General features: G+C 42.9%; 1 protein-coding gene across 1 annotated transcript in view; it reads left to right on the forward strand.

Moving 5' to 3' along the window:
- The window catches only part of EEPD1 (endonuclease/exonuclease/phosphatase family domain containing 1), a 64,414-nt gene that overhangs the window by 11,963 nt on the left and 28,341 nt on the right, over positions 1 to 24,110 (forward strand). The window contains exon 2 of the mRNA XM_030943557.1: positions 21,126 to 21,177. Within this exon, the coding sequence (XP_030799417.1) occupies positions 21,126 to 21,177 (52 nt within the window). The remainder of the gene's footprint in view (positions 1 to 21,125; positions 21,178 to 24,110) is intronic.

Below are 24,110 nucleotides of genomic sequence, written 5' to 3' on the forward strand. Positions count from 1 at the left end.
AACCTGAACATGAGTCCGCCTTCCACATCCTCTTTCCACCCCTCCTGAATCTAAAGCCTTTTCACTGGTTTTACTTGGCTTTTTGGTATGTTCAAGTCTTGCCATACCTTGAACACTTCCAGTTATCTCAAATGCTGCTTGATCAAGACTTTGCTTTCACACCATGAGGGTTGAATAAAATCATCTCTCACCTACAAGGCTGAGGACTTCAGTTTCCTTGGATCATCTGTGATACTTCCCCCAAATCATTCTAATGCCATCTCCTTGCTCCAAGATTTGCTGCAGCGTTTCTTTCTCTGCTGAGGTCTCTTGCCAGGCAGTTTGAAAATCAGTGTCTTTTAAGATATATCAAGTTTCAGGCAAAAGCTGCCTGAAAACTGCAGCCTCGCCTTTTATGTCTGAGGGTGTTAGGAATTCTTGCAATTAGAGGAGGCTCTTGTACCACTGCTTTAAAGGAAAAAAGTATTTATGTTTTCTATTTTTGTTCCTCGGAGGTACTAAAAGCTCTGCAGAGGAATAAATTGTTATCTTCCTGATGTGTTGGTTGTGGTATTATTTTTAACTTCTTCGAGCAGTTGTTTTAAAGGAGTTTGTATGTACGTTAGGCACTTGGCAGTGTGAGTACTCAGTATTTTTTCCTATCTGATTATGCTGTGGGGGTGCATGCTGCACTGACAGTTTATGGTTCCTCTTCCATATGCATCCTATCTTTCTGAAGATAGTGTTGGAGATGTCAGCTCTGTGAGGAGAGACTGATGAATTTATATCAGAAGAATCTTTTTTGTCTAGCAGCTCTTCAGCACAGCACTGTGTTCAGAATATCTCTTAAAAATAGAAAGTACTGGAGGAATATCAGCTTTGTCATGGCGGTGTCATTCATCATCAGTGCCAAATTGATTTGGCTAATCCCTGGTATTATTAGGAGAAAGCCTGAGTTGCCCACACAAGGTTCCCTGTGCCCCAGTTTTTAGAGTGCTTAGTGAGATATTTTGGATTATTTTTTTGGAGTCTACAGCCAGACCAGCTCAAAGTGGGTGTACTCACTTAACTCATACCTAAGTGTGTTTTTCAGTAGGAATGTAACTATGATGGTCTAAAAACTTCAGTTCTTCTGGAGATGAGATTTCCTTGTGTATTTATCTGCTGCAGGCCAATTTCATGTTATCAAGGAGCAAGGGTCATACAACAACATGAATCCAGCATCCAAAAAAAGCACAGAGATTGTTGCTTCCCTTTTTATTACTCCCTGTGCTTGCCTCAAGTTTCACCTCCCAGGTCTACTCCACAAAACTGGGATGTTCCTGGAAATACTGTCATATCTAGAAGGTTTTTCCCACTGAATTGGTGGTTAAATTTTGGACAGTTTGATTATCCCTTTTTTTCATCCTACTGAGTGCTTCATCCAATCAAATATTTCTGCATGTTTCCCTGTCACCCTATTTTTATGTCTTGTTTTTCATACTGGCATTTTGCCTTATGGGTGCAATGAATGGCAAGATATATTTTAGTACTGTGTTATTGCCCATAGGTATTAAATTACTGGTTTGATTGTTTTTATAGGCTGTTTTTATAGCACACCTTTAGGAGGCAGTCAGTCATCCTAACAAAGTCTGTGTGAGGCACACCTCTTCAAATAATCTGTAATGATTTCCATGGAGCAATGATTACTTCCTTGTCAGAATAATCAAGAAACAGGAGTGGAATCAACATTGTTAAAGGTTTATAGTTTCTCCTCCATGGATGTTTTAGACCTGTAGGTTGTAAACACCATTGAGAAGAATCACTGGTGCCCTCTTTGTTGCCTTATGTCCACTATTGAATCAAATTAAATTGTCACCAGAGCTCAGCATTCAATGTTCTTGCTCCTTTTCCCGGAGGGTGTCTGCGCTGCCAGCTTCACCATTTCCCCAAAACACTGGTTTTGGGGTGTTACCACCTGCTTAAGCTTGAGAAGATCAGTGGCAACCTGGAGGCATGCGGGGCATGGCAGTGGGGGGCCAGGGCATCAGGGAGAACCTATGGGGAACATCTTCATGAGCATCTGCATAATCCTGTTTCATGCCCTGCATGTAGTTTGTTAAGAGCTTGTTTGACTTGGAGCTTGTTAAGAGTTTGCCTTGGATCTTGTTACAAAACATGCAAATCATATCAAAAGCTGCACAAGACATAATTTTGCACCAGTATGTGCATCCCATCAAGCACGATTTCCTCCTGTCATCCCTTTCCAAGATACATTTGCACTTCAGCTCCAATATTTGGAGAGCTCTGGGTCTGCATAAAGCAGACTTTCTCATTCCCACAGAAGTCTGGTGTTTCTAAGACTGTTTTGTGCCGAAGCCCCTGACCTAAATAAGGTTAAGGATCTGGGCTACAAAATTAGCACCCAATGCCAAGAAAGGAAAAGCTAAACTTGAGCCACCGTTCCCCCCTTGGCCAGAGCTGGTCTGCATAGGGAGCTCTGTAGTCCTCTTGCATCCTTATGCTGTAAAGGCCATTCTTATGTCCAGACGTCTCCAAGCCTGGCACGCAGGGGTCCTCTGTGACTGAGAAGCTTTCAAAACTCCTTCCTGCATGTCATTGTGCAGCTAGAAGCTGGGATTGCTTCCAGCTCACTGAAGACACTCCGACATTGTTCCCTCCTAATCCCCTGCTTCTCCCAGAGCATGGTTTTTCGGAAGGCTAGCATGTTCCCTTGCTGGCTTTCCACGCGGGAACACAAGCGGCGGTTCCTGGGAATAGCGTAACCCTGAATTAGCGATGAGCCAAGGCAGAGGGCGGCTGCATGGTGTGATGGTGGGATGAGCCTTTGGCTCTGTGCTGTGTGAGGGAGGATGCCTGGCTAGCCAGGCTGGCTTGTGGCTGTGCTCCATTTATCTGCTTGCTGGCTTTCCAACAAGGAGCACAAATGTTTAGTAGTAGTGGGGCTGTGTTTCAGCAGGAAGAAATGCCAGCCCCCCATCCCCCTTCTTGCAGCCACTCTGAGGTTGATCCACACCTGGTTTGCTGTTTCTTTTTGTGTGCTGGTAGCCTGGGGAAATAAAAGCAGGTTAATGGGACAGGGAGGAGGGTGCTTTCTACTGAAGTGGTTTTTTTTTTTCCCCAAACCCAGATACAAGCAGAGAGAGAGAGAGAACAAGGTAATGAATAAATGGAAATATTCAGATGTCTTTACAAGGGCATCTTTCAGGACAGGGATTTGACCTTGGAGATTTGGATTGTGTCATTTATAAGATGGTGGCCTGAAGGTGTGGCTCCAGAAGACTTTGCACGTCCCTCAAGGCATTCATAGGTCCAAAGGGAAAGAAGAGTAAAGGGAATTTATTCCAGCTGAGTTCTGTCACCTTTTCCTGCCTTCTAGCAGGTCAGAAGCTCGGGTGAAATTAGAACTTCTGATACATCTGACTGTGCTACTGTTCACTTTGCTGCTCCTTCCAATGTTACTAGCTGTGTGTATTTGAATGCTGAAGGAGATATTTAAGGAGAGGGAAGCTGCAATTTTTTTCAGGTTTTCTCCTAATGACAAGAACCTGGAAACACCTGTAACTATGAGCACCAGCCAGTACTACTGGGATCCCTAAATCAATGGTGGATCTATGGTGGGTCCTTTCTATTCCCTAAGTAGATGTTGGAGCCTCCATTGTAGTGGTAGGCTCTAACTTTCAAGTTTTGCCTCTTAGGAATAATAAAAAATGGTGAAGATAGTTTCTGAAAAAATAGCAGAATTAACTTAGAGCTACATTTAACAATTTTGCAGGTCTGCTGTGATCTGTAATCTCACACTTTTTGCTTTCATCTCTCAGAGCATGTCCTGTAGAAAAGGCTATGTTCCTGGGAGATAGGACAGCTAAAGTGGGAGGTGGGTAATCAGTCAAATCCCACAATGATATGCATGATCTTAGATTGGATATTAGGAAAAATTTCTTTGCTGAAAGGATTGCCAAGTATTGGAATTGGCTGTCAATGGAAGGGGTTGAGTTGCCAACCCTGGAGCTGTTTAAAATATGTGTAGATGTGGTGCTTAGGGACAGGGTTTAGTGGTGGACTTGGTGCTGTCAGGTTAATGGTTGGAGCTGGTGATCTTGCAGGTCTTTTCCAGCCTGAATATTTCTCTGATTCTATGGGTTGCCACTGTGAGCCACTGTGGGTCGCATCCTGGTGTGACATAAAGGGCACAGCCATCGGAGACACATTGCTCCACCTCCTCCAGCTAACCCACATCCCTTTCACCTCACATCCTGTAGACACGATGGGTATTTCCCTTCTTGAAAGAGGGCTTTAAAGCGTTATTGTGTTTTGGGATGGGGGCAGGGCAGAGAGGAAATCAAAAGCCCAGCATGCTGGCTTTGCTGACTTAGGAAATTGGATGGTTTGCCTTGTGAGAGATTTCTTCAGTGCAGAGCTGGTTGTGAAGTGGTGGTTTGTGGCAGTGTTGACTAATTAATGTTTTCCTGCCAGATGGGGGAGTAGATTGATCCCAACAAAGTGTTGGTTCTGCCTCATGGTGTAACGAAGCTCCCTTTGCACACTGTCTTTGTATCTGTGCATGCACAAGTTGCCCCTGCTTGCTCATCAGAACAGGAGAACAGGTTGTCTCTCTGCCTCTGGCTGTGGTCAACAAACTTCAGCTGGTGGGAGGTTTTGTAGTGGCCCAGGCTCTGGGAAGAGCACGCTGCCATCCTTTTGGATGAAGGGAGGAGCATCACTGCTGAAGATCTGTTCCAGTGTTAGCTCAGCCTCTTTTTCTGCCCATGCTGACTACTAAAATGAGTCATTTTTTTTTGCCTGAACTATTTGTGCTTTTCTCTGAAGAAGAGAAGGACAATTTAAAATTCTCCTTTCTGCTCCCTTCTTCTACCCCACTTTTCTGGGAAAGCTGTCCTTAGCATTTTCCTCTGTGCTTATGTCATGAGATAATGTAACATATGTTGTCATCTCCTCCTGATGTTCTCCTAAAAGAGGAAGGCACGACTGCAGTCTCTGTAGCCTTTCTTCCCCAAGGGTACTGCCTCTTTCCTCATCCTCCCGTGTCTCTACATGGTCATTTGTACATCTGGCACTGTCCAAGTGAGACCACCCAATCTTGTCATCATTGCCTTGCTGAGCATCCTGTGGACTTGGTAAGAGGTTGGCTATGACCTATGGTGTCGCCCAGAGACCCATCTGACCTCTTTGCTCCATTAGGGCTCATTTTTATGTTTCCTTATACTCCTATCCCCAAGGATGGTGCTACTTCATGGTGACCTTACTGAGATGCCAGAATTGCCATCTTGCAGTCGCCTTTTTTATTCAGCAAAGTGACTGAATGCTGCTGTACCTGCTTTCTTTTCATCATCTATGACATGGCCAGTCTTTTCCTGAATATTGTGGTTTCAGGCATTGGGAAAGTGGTTTGTGATTTTCTACTGGCTTATATGTATATGCCACAGCAGGGTTATAATTTGCTTAATATTTTATTGATTAGGCTAGTGAAGCTGGTGAGCCTCTAAGGGACCACAGCTGTAGATTAAGATTCACGAAGCCCCAAGTGCCTGATTGGCATTTTGTATGAGAGGAACCAGCCTGATGGGGGACTGTACCTTCCCAGCTGCTGTTCCATGGACTCCCCTTCATCAGAAGAACAGGTGGATGTAGAAGCTTTCCTTCTCTCTGGATATCCTGGCCACCTGGACTGCAAACCAACATCAGTCCCACTGAAGTGATTAATGTGTCTGGAAGCTTCAGTGCTCTTAACGTGTGCTGCACATCTGCAAAAAACTGCAATACTAAGCCAAGGTGAATGGAAAGGAGAAATGCCTTCTGCCTCCAAACCCCTTCTCCTTTCTGAGCCTTGAGTCATGGAGCAATAAACAGGAAAAAGAGTGAAATCACCTTTTTGATGCTGTGCAGGTATGCTAGAGTTATGCCCTATTAAAGTTCAGTAAACTCCATTAACCTTTCTTACACTGCTAGGACTTGCATAACATCAGGAACTTCTTTCCCTTACAGTAGTACAGAGGCTGTGTCGTGTGTATGCTATTTTTCTCTTTTCTCTGTAAAGCAAAAAAGACATGCTGGTTTTGCTTAACCAAGGGAGATAAGAGAACTTCCTCTTATTCAGTCCTGTGGCAATGCAATCCCAACCAAATACTATCCAGCTGAATTTAACCATGTGGAGACATCTGCCTTTGGCAATTTTTATTTTTATTAGTGAGAGAGAGTGAGAGTCAGTGTTTCCTCTCTTTCAGTGTGAATCCTAGTAACCCCTAAGATGTCTGGCTGGATCCCTGCCTGTGCAGGGTTATTTCAGTTCAGGCAGTGCACACTGCTGCAGCTCATGGCAGGCTGCATCCACTCACAGGCAAAGCGCCTTAAATCTTTGTCCTGCACACACTGTGTAGCACAAATAAGAAGATGCTGAGAATCATGTGTTTAACAAAATCTCCTTTCCATGGCTCTCTGAAGAGCTTTAAAAAGATTTTTTTTTAAATCCCCAACAAGCTCACAGTCTTTTAAAATTAGAAGGATTCGGGATTTTACTTTTAAGTAAACCTGTACCCTCTCTAAAGAAAAACCTTTGGTGACAAAGCTGACACAGCAGAATCGTATGTATTGTCCACTATTATGCATCTGGTAAAGCAGATATGACAAGTCCTCTTTTCTTTAGACCTTAAACTTTTCTTTTTTTTCTTAGTGGATACTAGCAGGCTGGTTAAATAGAATTCCTCCATAGATGCAGTCCTCTGTAATTTATGTAATAGTCATTTCTACAACTTTGTATTGTAACTGGTTACATACCTGCATGCTGGCTGTGCACTGCAGCAGTTGCAACAGTTTGCAGACATCAGTGTTTATTAAGAGCTCTAAAATAAGATTAATGCCCCTTTCTATCCTCCCAGCCTTTGTGATTTCTTAGGTGTTCTGCTTTCGGTTTGATTTTTTTTTTTTTTGGTTTATTTTTTAAACAGCATATGGCCATTTAGGATTAAGCTGCAGCTGTTCAGTGTTTGGGGATTTGTTTGATGCCCTTTGAGAAAGAGACAGTCTCAGACTTCTGTTGCTTAACAGGGCCTTGCTGAGAAGAAGACTCTGACACTTCCTGTTGCTGTCCTGCGCTTCTAAACTACCACTTGTCATCCACCAGGTTTTTCCTCTGCCTCTATAATTAATCCTCTGAAAACCAGGGCTTGCAATTTGTAATCAATATTATAGCTAGGAGCTATTTGACTAAACTGTGGGGCGGGGGGGACGGGGAGGAGGAAGGGGGCCTACAACAAAAACCAGAGGAATGATCCAAATAGTGAAGAGTAAATGCTTAAGTAGTGAATAATGCATTAATGCTGTCCTTAAGTGGGAAGTAGGAGCCCTGTACACTATATAATTAGCACTTCTATAACGTGTATGCATTCCTGCTCTGTAAAATGTCTAAATGAGGAACTAAAACATGAGGTGGTCTAAGCAGAGTAGACTGTGGCTGGGAGCTGTAGCTGCTCTGGGTCTGTCCCACCTTGTCTCTGACACAGTGCTGGATGAGTGCACTCACTTCTCTGTGGCTTCAAGCACATTCTGATCAGTGAAGAAGAAGCAGCACATGTCCCTGAGATCTCCTGCTAGCTTCTTGTTACTCTTTCTCAGCACCCAGAGCTGATCCAGGTTAATCTGGGAGCTTCTTGTCTGCCAAGTAAATTGACTTCACTTAACCAGCTGCTGAATACAGCTTGCTGAGCAGGAGTGGTGACTGCTCAGACCATGTTGTCTGCAGCTGCAGGAGACAGCCAGCCAGACTATGCCCTGGCTGTTTGGGCCATCACCGCTCACTGCCTCTGTAAAGCATGTGCAAGTCCACAGAGAGTGGTGTATGGAGATATTAACTTGAAATTACACAGGCAGGAGAGCTGCTGTGTGGTGGCAACATGGCATGGGGGTGAGTTTTCTGGGTGATCACCTCTGGCATTTGATCAGTCCTGCTGCCCAGTGAGGGAGATAGAGCCCTGCCATAGGGTCACCCCAGGAGGGTGGATGTGGCCAGCATGGTCCTGGTGCTGGCACTGGGAGCAGGTGCCTGGGCAGTGCTGTTGTGTTTCAGCATGATGCTGCTCTGCCTGGCCTTGTTCAGCTGTGCTGTACTATTCCTTATCAAATTCGGGCACTTGGAGACTGACACTAATTCTCATTTGTTTGCTTTTTATTTGTTTGAACACTCTGACAAATGCAGGGGTTCTGTTTGCTATAAAGTCATGACTCATGCTCTTGAAATTGTAGGAAGTGCTCTAGGAATTACATGGGGTTCTGGCTTCGTTGCTGTTCTGCCCACTCACCTGGAGTTTCAGGAGGCTCCACTTTGATGGCATTCCTCTTGAGCTTCCACAGGACATGGCTTTTCCTTAGGACCAAGGGGAAACTGTGAGCTGTCATGCTTCTGTGCACAGACCTCTGCTGCAGGGAAACATTTACTAGGCAGGCTGCTGTGCGCAGTGTTTCTGCAGACATTGACCAAAAGATCTGCTTTTGTAACAGTGCCAATTATCACAGGCAGTATAAGCTTCTGTGTGTGCACACATATAACACTCTTGATTTGAAACTTACTGTTCCACATGTAAGTATTCCACAATTTAAAACTCTCAGTGATAACTTCCATCACAGAAACTTAAGATTTTTCCTCCTCTGTAGGAGAAATAGATCACTTTAATGAGGCTCCTTAACTGATGGAGTTTGTCCTGATCTCAAAGTCATAAGGTACTAGAACAAAGAGGCTGCTGTGATAAGTGAATGTAAAGTAATTCAACTGTGCTATTTGCTAAGCACATTATACAACAAGGGGAAAAACCTTCTGCTGTGCTTTCTTCAAGGAAGCTTTTGACATGGCACATTAATAAACCCATGCCAGAAAATGCCACACAGTTTAGGACCTAGGCAGGAGCTCAAATAAAGGATTAGTTGCCCTCCACTCACCTCATTCCTGGGGTGTGACTGATTTGACTGTGGTCTCACCGTTGGTGAGACATCCCTTTTGTGTATCTTTTGGTCAAATATTTCACAACAGCATGTCGTCTGCTGTGGAGGGCAGCTTCAGTCTTGACAGCAGGCTGCAGCCCAGAGAGCCTGGGAACCACCAGATGAGATGCTTACATGGACAGAGGTGACATCCTGTTATGAGAGATGAGAGCGGCAGGGAAAGTGGAAAAACCCTTTGCCATCCTTACCATGTGTCTTTAAACAATCTGGCAAAAGCTACTGTTGGGGCAGGGGAAAGGAAAACATTACTTGACCCCTGTATCTGGTCAGATAAGCCTGTTCCTCTGTCAACAAAGACCGTTTGTGGCAGTAGATATTTGCCATGCAGGATAATTATCCTTTATGATGAGTAATAAGTTATTATGCTGTATAACAGTGTGTAATTTGAGGGAGTGGCCACTGTGGCAGATGGTAGCCCTTGAATCCAGAAGATCCTGAAGAAACTCAGGTGTGTCAATGAAGCCTTGTGAAGCTTGAATGGAAGCCCATAGCTCAGCGCTGCACGTAAAATAACTCCCTGCTTTACAAGTGGGCAGTTGGTTGGTTTGGGATCTTAAAACAGATATTAAAAGAAGCTTCCTCACTCAGAAGCTGGTGCAGGACTGGAAGATGTTATCTCAAGGTCATTGTGTCTTAGTGTTTTAGAGGTTTTCAAGACTACAGCTGACTTCATGGTAGCCCTGTGTTGAGGACAGTGCTGCATCAAATGGTCTCTTTTGACCAGTGCTCCTGTGTTTGTGGCTCTGCAGTACTGCTAGAGACAGGCACACAGGATTTGGTTGGTAGAAGATTCTTCTCTTTGCCACACACAGTCTCAAGGAATTTTCTGAGATGCAGTAAAAAAAGTGAAAGGTAGCAGCCTGTGGAAATAGGCCATAGTCTGCCTGGTTGCATGTTTGCATTGCTTCTACTTTGTTTTTGAGTGGTCTGTCCCTTCTGCTTGGTGTATCTCTGCCAGCAAACTGAGCAGAGGCTGGTTTGAGGACAGCTGTTGGCTGGGAGAGTGTCGACTCAGCCAGTTTTTCTGACTTTGAGAGCTGAGGACGGATTACATTTGCTCCTGGATTAGAGTTACAGCTATGCGATGCATCCACGGGAGGTTTAAATCCCAACCTTTCCGTGTTACTCCGATACTCAGAGCACAGGCTATATGTGGTTGTGGCTTTTGGCTAACCAGAGGCTTAAGCTTCACATAACCCTCATCACACTTCAAAGTCATTACTGAAGTACAAAACAACTGGACTGACAGAAAGACTGTCTGGTCTGTTATTTGGGTTAAAGTTATATAAATGGCACTCCAAATGCCCCATAAGCTAAATTCCCTTTTCTAATGCAGTATCATGTGATGTTGTAGATGAAGCTGATAGGATACTTCTGTTAATTAGCTCTTGAAAAGAAGGCTTTTAACTTCTTACCCTTATTTGACAGGTAGTTTTCTTATCTACCTATCTGTGGGCTCTTGCAGATGCAACCTCAGTATTGGCTGACTGTTGTTTTCTGGCTACAATGTTCTTTGCATTTCTGGCAACCTAAGAGTGTAGTGTTACATCAGTGTAAACAAAATTCTTTATGGCTTAAGATCAACACCACTTGTAAATAGTAGTGAAGACTGACAGAAGGCTGAGATGTTTTCTGTGGCTTTTCTGACGTTTAAAGGCTTGAGTGCATGCAAGATGGAGGAGTATCATCTTCACTGGTATGCAAAACTTGGGTTTTCTGCCTTTGCTGCCTCTGGTCTGCTTCTCTTCACAGTTTTCCATTTCTTTACTTTTTGTTTTGGACTGTGCAATTGACCTCTGATTTAGGAGGATGAGTGTTCATGTTCATTCAAAGCTTGGGTTGCTCTGTTTTCAGTAACCTTTGCGTGGGCTAGCTGAGTGACAGTTTTGAGGAATTCTCATCTCTTGTGACCTTTCCTTCACCATCTGGGATAGATGCTGTAAGGAGAGCACCCCAGTTGTCGGCAGCAGGTCCTGACGCCATTCCTGTGTGTGGAGCAACAGATGGCTGTGCTGACTGACGCTGCACTGTGCTGACATGCAGACTCAATAGCGTAAGGCTAGGCCTGTGCTGGAGACTTTTCTTGGAGTAGTAAAGCATGAGTGTTATCTTGTTAAACCCGCACTTTCCTCCCTCTCACAGTGACAAGGTCTCAGTCACCTTGACAAGTCTTTGGATGCCTGCCCCTTGCCCTTGCAGAGCACTGGTGTCAAGGTCTTGTCACCAGCTTCCTAAGCTCCACTCTAGGAATACAGGTGGGCTGGCTATTGGCCACAGAGTGGGAAGTCCCTTAAACATACAGGTTGTCTGCTAATACAGTTTCTGCTTTGTTTCCCACCTGTTATAATAATGCACTTCATTTTAGCCTTTTTGTCAAAATGTCCTTGAATTTGTAAGACAACATAAGCTGCTTGTGGAAGAGCCATGGAGAAAAGTGCACTTGACCAAAGCACTGCTCTTGGTTTCTGTAGTGCTCCTTTTCCCTCATCACAGTGCCTCTCCTCAGTAATTTTGTAGGGTCTCTTTGAGCATTTCTTGTGCACATTCTTATGTTTTAATACCCAGTGTTTAGTGTCTTCCACCACTTAAACAATTCCATTTTGGCACGAAGTCTTCTGCAAAAGATGCGCGTATGAAATGCACAATGGCTGCGGCACTTTGCCAGCCTCTTCGAAGTAGGAGCCAGCTCTTGAGGGTCAATCTCTTTCTTAAGAGTGTGCTGTAAAAAACTACAGAGTTTCTGTATCCAGATTCAGCCAGGAAGCTTCAATACTCTTTGCCCAACACCAGGATAAATCTTAGTGGCACTCAGATGTCACCAGCTGATCGTAGTTGTACTGCCATAAGGCTGCACCATTGCTCTTGAGCAAGTATTTTGCAAAGCAAACTGACTTTCACTGTATTGCTTTGTAATGATTTTAACTGTGTAAACTCATTTCTCTGAGATGAGGCTGTGCATGTATGGCAAAGTAATACTGCCTTAAGTCTCTGAGGCTGAATAAAGGGCCATGACGAGCTTTCACAAGAGAGCTTGATGGCGTATGGTTCACGTACCTAACGGAGAAAGGGATGTGGGCTATTTCAAATCACATTTTATTTTGCAGGGACACAGAGGCATATTTTTAAAGTAAAATCCCAATTACCCACTTTGCCTCCCAAGGCCCCATAATTTTTCTGGAAGCTTTGTAATTCACAGCAGAAGGATAGTGTGGTGGTGTGCCCTTTCCAAGCATATCCATTTATTTAACTAGAGACTACTCAGTTTTTCCGCTGCTGCTGTAGGGCAGGATTGGGTGGGAGAAGGTGCTGTTTCTGGAACTAGGAGACTCTACCCCAGCAGAGAATGATTCAGAAAATCCAGAAAAAGAGCCAAATGCCAGAGACTGCGTACACTATAACATAATGCCTATATTTGGAAGCTCTAAGTCACCTTTGATTTTTATGACCTTCTAAGTTTTTGTTTTCAGTGTTGATCCTCCTCCCTTATTGGACAGATTTGAATAATTCAGTGCAAGTTAAATAAGCTGTTCGTGTCCAGTTTAATGACTCAGAAGAAATCAATGTTGCCACAGACACAGCATTCTCTGTGAGTCTTTCTCTTCCTGCGGAATTATAAGGAAACAGGCATATTTTGAAAAATTAAAAAATAAAATCCTGTGACTGTGGATATTATATGGAGGATTTTGCCCAACTTCAAAATAACTGAGCATAAGGTAAACTGGTTTGGATGAAGACATTATTGTTCTTAGCTAAATATAATAAGAAATTAAATACTGAGGAGGAAAAGTGCATTTTATCATTATATGAATAAAACCAAAAGGCAACTCCTCCCCTGTTTTTTTTTTTAATGCAGGCAACTGATTTTGGTTTGCTGTCTGTCAGAAGGAAGTTGCAACAACTGGTGTAATTTTTTTGTGCATAAATATAACACACATACACACAGACGCGCCACTTGCAGTAGTACTCTCTTCTGTTGCCTGAATTATCATGTAGTGAAGTGTTTGTCACAGGAGCAATCAGTGGAGGTGGAGGTGGTGACAAAGAAGCCTGCTGGACTGTCACTCTGAGTTTTGAATGATTTTGTGAGTTCAGCTGCATTGCCACTGTATGTACTTGGTTCCTGTTAGTATTTATGTATGGACAAGATTGCTGTGTTTAGTATAATTTAATATAGGTGTTTGATTTACTGTTTCTTTATTCATTAGGTTACTATTTTGTAGTCATTATATTCCTGGCAGTCTCAGGCCTTTTGTGGTTTCATCTCATGCATTTGGGAATTTGGGACATATTTTCAGCTGCCTAGTCTATTTTAAACCCTCTTTTAAAATTAAAAAAAAATCAACAAATAATGGGTTAGAACAGATTGATCCTTTTGAGCCATTTGCCTAATTAACCTTTGCCTCTCAGGAATCAGCTTTGATTCTGTTCACTCAAGTGCAATGTATTCCAGCCGTTAATAACCAGCATTTCTTCTGAGGACCTTGGAAGTCTTCCCTGACTTTTACTTTTCTAACTGCTGCCACTCTCTTGGCATTGCACCAGTTTGCAGAGACTGAATTGGAGAAGGACAGGAAAGAATAATAACAGGATATCAAGAGAAACGGCCATAGGATGGCCTCTAACTTAGTCAAGTGTTTCTGAAAAGTACAGTTAGCACAGTGCTTGAGTCTTCAGTATTCTGTACCTCAAATGCAGATTTATGAACCTAATAAGGAAAGAAAGGACAGTACTTATGTGTGCATTGCATGCACCCAAAGGATGACCCTTCTGTGACTTCCTCTAGTGTAAAAGTTTGAGGGAATCTTCAGAGAGACTTTATACGTGTAGAAATGATGTCCTGTCTTCTCCCCCCTCACCTGAAAAAGGAAAGAATAGGCCCAAGATCTGATCCTCTATGTGGAGAAAGAGGTAAATAGGACTCTTCCCAGTTGCTCCTAACCTACTCTCCCTGATAGAACCCCCCAGAATTTGCACAAGTGTCCTGAAAAAGCATCGCTGCCTCACAACTCAGGACACCTTTTCTGGGTAGATGGATAAGGGTGATGCTTCTTTAGCCTCACAGAGATTCTCTGAGTTTTGAGCAGCTCCCCTCTTAGTTTTGCTGAGTGTGACTTGCTCGGCTTACTGATGTAGTAGAAGTCTGTATGTACAGCAGCATGGATTTCATCCATTTGGAAATAGCTTGGGTTGGGAGTTTCCAAGGAGGTGGTCAAGAAGGCTTCCAGATTTCATTATACATGATCATTCATGTGTTTTCTGCAGTTGGTTGTGGTTTGGGTCATTGTGAGCATATTTTATTCCCTTCCAGAATTCTAGGAAGAAGTTTGCTGTTCTTGCAGCCTTTTTGGTTTTTCTCTCATGCCTCGGGAATACTGCTCAGAGTTTATGAATTATTGTTCTGTCCCTGCAATGATACAGCTGCACTGAAACCACAGTATCAGCTGAACATAAATCAGATCCTCGGTGCAAAGTTCATAGGTCCTGCAAAGTGATGGCTTTGCTGCAAATTTAGGGCAGAGAACAGCAAGCGGAGAGCATCTCTGAATCCAGGGAACCACTGAAATAGGAAAGGAAAGAAATTAACTATTTGAATTGCCTCCTGCCTTGTAATGCTGCTGTTCTCCCCCTCCAACTCTCAGTAGTAACCATCCATAATTCATGTTTTCCTTCTTCTAGTTCCATTACAGTTTCCTTTCTCCCCATGACAAATACTTCAATCACCCACATAATGTAATAGGATCCATGAATGCAAACATCAGGGTGGGAGTGTTTGTGTGGCCTGCACTGCATTGCCAATTTGCTTGATGGATTTTGGCTTCTCTGCTCCTTCCATTTACTCCTGGTTCCCTTTCCAGCTGCAGTGCCTTGATCTGCTTTTTGGTTTCAGACCATGCTGCAGGCAAATCAGCAATGACTAGACATTGAAGAATATCTGCTTTCATCCCAATGAGGGAGCTGCAAAAAAAAGTAACCCTAAATAAATTCACCTATATATAGTTGTGTGTATATATATGAATGTTTCAAAAATTGTATATAACATGTATATGATCTGTTTTATGTGTATCTATAGTATAGATAGATATAAATACATTTAATATGTAGGAAATGCAGCTCCCTGGTTTTATCATTATTTCTTCTTACTGTGGATACATTTTTTTTCCTGAGAATTTTCCAACATATTTTGTTGTGTCATTAGCTGGCAGTTAGTTCCAAAGCAATATGGCATGGTATTCCCATCCAAGCCCTTAAGCTGACTTCAGAAACTCTCTGGTGGCTTCCAGCAGCCGTTAAGATGTGGCACTGGACACAGTTTTCCCTTCCATTTAAGGAGTGATTGAGAAGATGCAGATGCTTTTATTGGAAAAGGAGAAACTGGGGATTTTTTCTTCATCCAACTTCACAGGGGTAGATGAAGGAAGTATACGAGGCTGAAAGTCATTGGGCATACTTTTATTTCCTCCTTCTGCTTTTGTTTTTATGGGGGTGTGAGTAAACAGGGTCTTGGGGGGAAAAGACTACTTTGTAAATGGGATATGCCAGCAAAAATAAGATGTATTTTTACAGTGCATGCATTGATGAAAGCCTCAAAAGTTGCTCCTTCATTGTGAAGGCATCCCACTTAGGTGACCCATTGCCCTGGTCAGTGTGGGCAGCCCCAAAAAAGGAGTGGCACAGATCCCTTTGCAGCCCCAGGGTGCTCAGACTTGCTCCCCCATCATCTCACTGTGTTAAACTTAGTCTGCTAAGTGCTATTGGTGGGACACTGCTGTTCTTTCACCTACCCTTGTGCAAGGTGATCATCACAGGGGCAGGCAGAATCAGGAAGAGAAGCCTGGGTCCCATTAGGCATTAGCAGCAAGGTCCAGCAGCAGGTCTATATTTAAAACAAACAGTCAAAGAGCAAAAAAAAAAACCTCTATACTCACCACTCCCCCCCATATCCCCCCACATTTGTTTAAACCACAAGAGCTGTGTTTGCCACTTCTGGGCTGTTAGCTTTCCCTGCTCTCCATCTATTTCTCTATGAGTTAATCACAGCCCTGGCTGTTGACAGCTGGGGCAGCAAGGACCACCACAGCCCTCACAGGGAACACGTGCATGTGTGGGGTGCTTCCCCATCCTTATTTTTACTTGCCCTATTGTTACTCATCCAGCAAATGCTGAAGGAAGAACAGGGGCTGTGGTGTGAATGGTGATGAGTATGCCCTTCATCAGCACAAGTGGAGACTAAGGTGAGGGATGAGGAGAGCAGGCAGCTGATGGGGAGTGCTCCCTCCCAGGTACCAGGTACAATTAGCACAGCTCAGCTGCATTTTTTTTTCTTTTTTCAGTCCAACTCTCACATTTCATGCCCATATTTCAGAGAATAGATTTATGAGCAAGGTTGGTTTGGATAGGTTTGCAGATACAATTTTGACATACAAATTTGGTGGCCCAAGTGGTTTTGTCCTATTCTTTTTGTTAACTAACTCACACATATGTGTCTGTCAGTAAACACTTCAGTTACATGCACTCGTGCTCTACTCTTAGATAGGTAAGTGTTCCATAAAACTTTACCATGGGCCTTATATTTATATGTTTGTGGGATCTTATCTCAAGAGCAAAGAGGAAGAGTTTGTAGACTAGAAGGACGGGAGAAAGGAATTATTTAATGTTGCTCAAAATGGTTTGGGATTGAGTGGTTTTTGCGTGGGCTATTTATAATAATGCCTTTGAGTCTAGCTGAAGCAAGATTTGGTGCAGCTGTATGCTGAAGAAGGCGACAGAAGAGCAAGAGAAGCCAAATGGCATTTCTCAATGTTGTTAACTTTAGGCTTATGCACTGGCTGATAGAAAGCATGAGGGTTTTAGAAAAACTCAGGCCTTGAGCAAAGGTATGTAATTGAGTTTTGTAGGGCACCATCGTGAGGCCAAGTGTTCACTTAAACACTTCACTGAGTCTCTGATTGCTGAACTTAATGCCTCACATTTTCCCCACTTTCTCCTCTTTCCCCTTTCCTCAAAATTACCAGGTTCTGCACTAAATGGAAGCCTCAGCTCCATGCTGTGCTCAGCTCAGCAGAAATGGGTCACTGTGCTCACTGATGCTCTGCTCTGGGGACCCTCTCTCTTGCCAGTGGCTGCCAGGTGACCTGTGTCTGTAATGGCTGCAGTTCTAGTTCTGTGCAGGGGTGGTCCAGAAATGGACTGTAACTCGAAAAACTTTCCTACCCTTAAAGCACCCTTCAAGCTGATTTTGGAAGAAGCAGCTTCTCTTCCTCAGGTAAAGACCTGAGGTGCAATCTGCATGGGTGGATCTGGGATCTGTCTTGTGCAGCAGCCTCAGACCATCCCATTTGCCTTGCTGCAGAGCCATAGGTTCACTGGTTTGCAGGCAGATGACCCTCTAATTGTTCTTAGGAGAGCCCCAACATTCCCCACTGCAAGAGCAGATGGGATTTTGTGAGCAATGTGAATTCAAGCTGGGAAGTGAAGCTCAGTGCAGATTAAATGTGGTCATGATGGCTCAGGGTGAACAGGAAGCCATCAGCAGGCAAGGGATCTATCTGCAAGTTTGCAGCATTGCAAAAGACTGCCAAAAAGACTTAAATTACTCCTGGGTATGTGGGATTAAAAAGAGAAACCCAATGCTACTTGTTTTTGAGTAGGAAGACTTTGAGGAAAGGATTGCAATGATACCCTGAGGTGTAGAAATGTGTTGAAGCTGTAGGCATTTGCTCAGCACTGTGACTAATCTTCTGGAAACCAAAAGGAATTCCCTTAGAGGAGAATGCCGTGCGTCACCCATGGCCAAAAAAAGAGGGAGTCATGTTTCCTTGACAGCACATCATGTTTGCATATTTTCAGTGCTGGAGGCGAGTCCTTCATCTTGATCACTGCATGTTTTCAAGTATTTTGAGTGTGCCTGGGGTGCCAGGATATTAATTTCAATAGCTTTGTTTAAATAGATCGTGTAAGTAATTCAGTCAGTGAGTATTTATAATGGAGTTTCATATTCAAGCAGAGGCATTTTCAGTATAGTTACTCATATTACAGCTTTCTTAGCCAGTATATAAAGCTGGTAAGTTAGAGCAGACTCTCCAGGAGCCATAGGGTTTCTTTGGGAAATACAACTTTATTCGTGAGTTAGTGTTTGCACAACACGGGTGAGGATGAAAGAAATAATGCCGAGGATATGCATAAACAGAGTAGTACTTAAGTGTTTTATTGTAGACTGCAAAAGCTTGGGCTTCAACATTGGCTTTTGGTAACTATTTGCATTTCATTTGACATTGTTTTAATTGGAGACTTCCTCCCCCTCTCTCCCCCCAGTTACTGTCTGTATTCCCATCTACTTTGAAATCCTTGGTGAGCCAAAAAGCTACAAACAGCAAATGAAGTTATGAGCTGCTCTCAGTGGTTGTAAGATTGCTGATGTAATGCCTAAATAAGCAGCCTGAAATCTTTTTGAACTATCAAATGCCCAAAGCAGCAGCCTTGAAAGAAACTGCATTTCCAAGCTGACATTGCATCGAAGTAGCACATACTAATTTGCTTGGAACTGCTGGAAGAAATAGCAGTAAATAACTGGTTATCAAGAGCAATTTTCCAGGCTGTAATCCAATGGACAGAGAAAGTGTCTGTGATGGTGCTTTAAGGAAAGAAGGATCTTGCAGCTGATACTTGTGTTTGCAGATTCCTTTTGACCAAGAAAAAATACCTGAGGTATTTTCAGGTGTCACCTGAGGAGAAAAGAGTAAAGTACTGGGCAAACATTGATCTCTTAATTCGTAACAGCAGAGGAAGTCTTTTTCTCTCCAGGAATCAAACCAATGTTGCTGCAAATCGTGCAGCAGCTTTGAATGGAGATTTGATTCTGACCCTGCATATGCAGTATCTCTGCAAGAGGTAAACCCTTTGTATGATTTCTTCACCTCTGAACAAGGGTACAGCATCTCCATATTATAATGAAACAACGTAAAAAGATCCTGTTTCCTGTTTCGTTACTTGCTTTTCTGTGACTGGATACTTTTTAAAAAAAATAAATACATAGCAGTTGAAAAAGTTCTTGTGGGGCTTTACAGGTGTAAATGGGAAGGAAGGTAGGTTTTTACAGTGAGATGATGATTTTTAATGAAAGTGGAACTTGCTTTTAGGGCAGTCTACGTCTTTCTTCTGTAGCTATTTGAGTGTCAGATAACTCGCATATAACATTCTAGAAATAAATCAGTCAATTGGTAGAAGCATCTGCAGCCTTGACTAATTTGATTAAGGGATCAAAAAGTCTAGCTTCAAAAAGAAAAATACAATAGTAATTTGCATACCCCCAACCCATGTATGCATAGGCTTGAAGCCACCTTTGCAGCAGCCCAGATGGCTGTGAGCGCCCTGAGTGCATCCCTGTGTGTGTTAGCCTACCTCCCTCTCACCCATCCGGTGTTTTTCTCAAGTGCACTGCAACAGAGGTGAGTAATCCAAAGTGAAGAGGTGACTCCTGAATTCAGAGACAGGTCCTGACTGTGGCTGCATTGTTCCTGCCTGGGTTATTGGACTTTGTTCTCCGAGGTGCATCAGCTAAGGCTCCTTCTGAGTTGGACACAGCACTGCAGTGTTTTTTAAATGGAACTGCCTTCTTTGCTTGCTGCCCAGCCCATCTTTATTTTGCATGCTGGCTGAATTGCAAGGAAAATGATGTTTACAAATACCTTGTATTGGTTTTGTACTTTCCCTAACTGCCTTCCAGTTCAGCTGAATTTGTGTGTGTGCAGCCTAGTGTGTTCACCAAACAGTAATACCAAATCACACATCCCCTGCTACCACAGTGGTTGGGCTTTAATGGAATACCTTTTTCATTTTTCTGATTATTCCATTGTTTTCTGAACCATCTCCACCCTCTTTGTCTTAGTAATAATAGTCTCTGCAGACTAGAAATGCATTGTCTGTGGCTATTTTATAATTCATTGGGTATAGGCTTTTTATGATACCTTGAAGACACTGAAAGCTAGAAGTCCATTAAAGTGAAAGCACATTGGTGTTTAGGGATTAGAATGTGAATACCTGCAGTGGGAAGCCATAGAAAGACAGGACTAGAACTGTGCTTTGCCAGCTGCTGTTGCAGGATGGATGTACATAATTAGCATATAAGGTGTCAGTGGATGCTCAAGAATTATGCAATCTTGCTCTGAGGATTTGAAAGGCTAATAAAACTTTTTGTATTATATCCTTTGGCAGGCTTCTGTGTTGACTATTCACACCCTTTTGAATATGAGCTTTTAACTATACTGGCTTTTTACTGTGTCTGTGTGCAGGGTGGTGAGAGTAATTTAAACAATATTTATATGCATCATTTGATTCTTCTATTGCCATAAAAATGTTTTTGTGTCCCTGGGTAAAGGAAATGATCCTCTGGAGTTCAAGGATAATATATTAAGTGACTGGGTTTAAGACTGGGTAAGTGAGCCTGTGGAGTTGCAATACAGGTGTAGAATCCTGTTTGAGTGAATCTCATAACCTTGTTGAAGTGAATGAAATTTAGTGTGCAGGATTTAGCCCCTAGAGGTAAACTTAGAAAAGATTCAGTAGGTGAAGAAATTTGGGATTGATTAACAAAGTGCATTACAAGAATAATAGTTGAGGATTACCTTTCTACCCTAACTTTAAATGGTGGTGCACATTTCCTTCATCTCTCCCTCAAATTTCTTGAGCTGGGTTGTCTTAATTACTGCACCTCATATATAATATTGTAAGTCCCTGGGAATGGTTTTTTGGGACTCATAGAAACCTGTTGACACTGAGAAACAAAGTTGACTACAACTGATAGAAATGTCTAGAATATTTTTGTGTTTGTCATCCAGAGGATCCTTTGGTGTTAATTTGGGATATTGCAAAAGTAATGATTGATGCAGTTTCTCTGTAAGGCAAGTTCAGATACGCTTGTAACTTGGAAACCAAAAAATCTGCTTGCGATAGCTAATTCAAGGCAAACAAAGTGTCATTGTCTCTCTTGCTTTGTTTTGTTTCATCATGAGCATTTCTTGTATTTCTTTTTTCAAGAGAGGGATAAAAACAGTGCTGCAGTTCTGCTGTTTCTTCGATTTCTGTAATGCTTGCAGTAGAGTGAGTAATTCTCTTTTTCTCTCTGTTTTTTCTTACAGTATCAAGCTTTTGGCTGTGCAGGAGCTGGCTGACAGAGAAGCATTGGAAAAGGTACTTAAAAATACATCTAATGCAATTATTGTAACAGATTAAAGCTCTTAAAGCCCTCTGTGTTAGTTGCTCTTCCTAACTTAATGGAATTCCATGCTGCATAGAATAGGATATTTTCCTAGCTACATAGTGCTTGAAGGTAGAGGGTCAATGTTTTGTCTAAGCTGACCTTGTGCTTTTGGTGTTTTCTGATTTTACAGTAAGCTTGGGGTAAGCAATGCTTAATAATAAGCAGTAACTGATAAATCCAGTGTTGCTCTTCATCCAAGGGTATTGCAAACACAGCAGCCTCAGGTCAGATAAGTGGAAGAAATTCTTTACTGTAGGGGTGAGAAGGCACTTGGACAGATCCCTCAGTGCTGTGGCTGCCTCATTCCTAGAAGTGTTCAAGGCCAGGCTGGATGGGGCTCTGAGCCACCTGGTCTGCTGAAAGGTGTCCCTGCCCATGGCAGGGGGATTGGAACCAGATGATCTTTTAAGGTCCCTTCCAACCCAAACTGTTCTATGATGGCCTGCTTCTGGATGAAGAACCAAATTTCTTTCTGCTTTATGATTCTTCTGGCCTGGCAAGTAGAACTGGACACCCAGTGCCCATACTGGGACCAGTGGCTCACCTTCACTTTCTACACTAACTCCTTCACCTCAAGAGCAAGGAGCCAGCTGTGAGGCAGCATGAGAGACCTTTTAGCACAAAAAGAAAACAAGTTGTTTCTGAGCCCTGTTGGAAAAACTGCTGTCTTAGAGCAGGCATTGAGCTGGTCCTGATCCAAGCAGCTCCTCTATACCTAGGAGTGGTGTGGCAAGGCTTGGGGAGGAAGGCTCAACCCTTCTCCTGCCTTGGACACATCCTTGTCTGTGTGAGGGAGGATGTCCTGCAGTGCTGTGCTCGGGCTGCATCTGCTGGGTACTCTAGAAATAATGAGTAAAACAAGATAGAGCAGCAGTGGGTGCTTCAGCCTTGTGCTTCGCCACTGACTGGAGATGCATTTCACCAAGATCCTTCGTACACCCCAGTTAATTCATGTGGGGCTGTGGTATTTGCTAGGTCCCGAGGATGAAGGAGGAATTGATAATCTGACTCCACGTTCTTAGAAGGCTAACTTATGATTTTATGATATTATCTTGTATTAAAGAATGCTGTAGTAAAGCTATACTAAAGAATAGAGAAAGGATTCTTACAGAAGGCTTAACAAGATACTGATGAAAAACTCGTGACTGACTCCTCAGAGTCCGACACAGCCTGACCGTGATTGATCATTAAGTAAAAACAATTCACATATTGGATAAACAATTTCCAACCACATTCCAAAGCAGCAAAACAGGGAGAAGCAAATTAGATAATTATTGTTTTCATTTTTCTCTGAGGCTTCTCAGCTTCCCAGGAGAAGAAATCCTAGCAAAGGGATTTTTTCAGAAAATGACAGTGACATGGGGCATCTCTTCACTGGTGTTTGTCAACTCTGATTTTGACTCAAAGAGGTAGATTTTGATAAAAGGCAGTGACACAGGACTACGCAGTAGACAATGTCATTTTTCACACATGAACAAGACACAGTTCTCAACCACTCATTGTGCAAATCAGGTTGATCTTAGCATATTTTCATTGTTTGCAGCACTTGGATCCTCTGACCCCTCACACCCTGTACCCTTCCCACCTTTCCGACGGACCTGTACCTCCCTTTGGCCCAATGCCTCCAAAAACATGGCTGGCAAGGTTAAGTGACCTCAGCCTTGTGGGAATGGCAGTTTGAGGCATTGTCTATAGTGCTGCAGGAAGCTCTTCAAAAAGGCTCAGCCTCAGAAAAATGATCTTTCTAAATTGAGCTCTCTGAATATTTGATATCTGCTTTCATACAATGCCAGGCTTAAAGAATTTAAAAGGCCAGTTTAGCCTTATGGAAAATAACAGGCTTGAATTATGTAAGTTCAAAGAAATTTGCTGTCTTTATTTTTTAAGTACAGGAGGGGAAAGAAGCCCAGAGAATAGAACAAAATCCCTTGTCCAGCCTGCATGCAGAGTCAGATTTTGAGAACACTGTGCTGAGTTTTGTATTCTTAAGTCATTATTTATCAGCATTATACTTCAGGAATACAGAATATTATTAAATGATAATATTTTCATATTTATTCTAAGATGGGTTTTTTCTAGTTTTCAAAGGGAAGTTTCCTTTAAAGTACCTATGGACTTGATAACTTAAAACTGTTTTTCCTGTAGGACACTTTCCAGTCTGTCATAGATGGTTTTGAACTTCGGAAACTTTCTTGTTTCTAAAATTTGCTGCCCAGCTTTGAAAGTGTTCTTATATATTTTTGACACTTGCACGGAATCCCGGAGTGAGCAGAAGCCCCCTGCTGAACAGACCTAGGGGCTGCAGATTAGCTCTATGAAATCAAACCACATTGAAATTGGGTGCATGTGCAGCAAGTCTGTTGAGAACCAGGGCAGTGTCATAAAATTATTCTGGCCATGAATAACACAGGCAGACTGTGAGGTGAGGCACATGAAGCCAGTGGACTGTTGGAGCAGGCTAGAACTTGCTTGAACTGTTGGGGTCTTGCTTGCTAGAAAAGGATTTTGTGCTGTTCTATCTTAGGTACTCAAGTGTCTTTAAATGTTTCTTCCACCTTGACTATTGAAAATGAACTAACACACTGTGAGAAGCTTTGTGTCATGCAAAGACTCCATTTGTTTAATTTCCTAAACACCAGCGTTTTGGCAAATTGGGCCAAAATGGCCCTTTAAGCCGAAGATCTACCACACTGGTAGCATTTATGCCTGATGTTGCCAAAACAGGAGGGATGATTGGCAAGGTTTAATTACAGCCTGTCCTGGACTGGGACAAGCTGGACTGACCCTTGGCTACTGCTCATGAGCTGGTTTGTTTCTCTCGGGTGCCACAGTCTCCTGTAACCACCACAGACAGGGTGCTGCT

This window comes from Camarhynchus parvulus, chromosome 2 (assembly GCF_901933205.1).
Source record: "Camarhynchus parvulus chromosome 2, STF_HiC, whole genome shotgun sequence".
NCBI classification, from domain to species: Eukaryota; Metazoa; Chordata; class Aves; order Passeriformes; family Thraupidae; genus Camarhynchus; species Camarhynchus parvulus.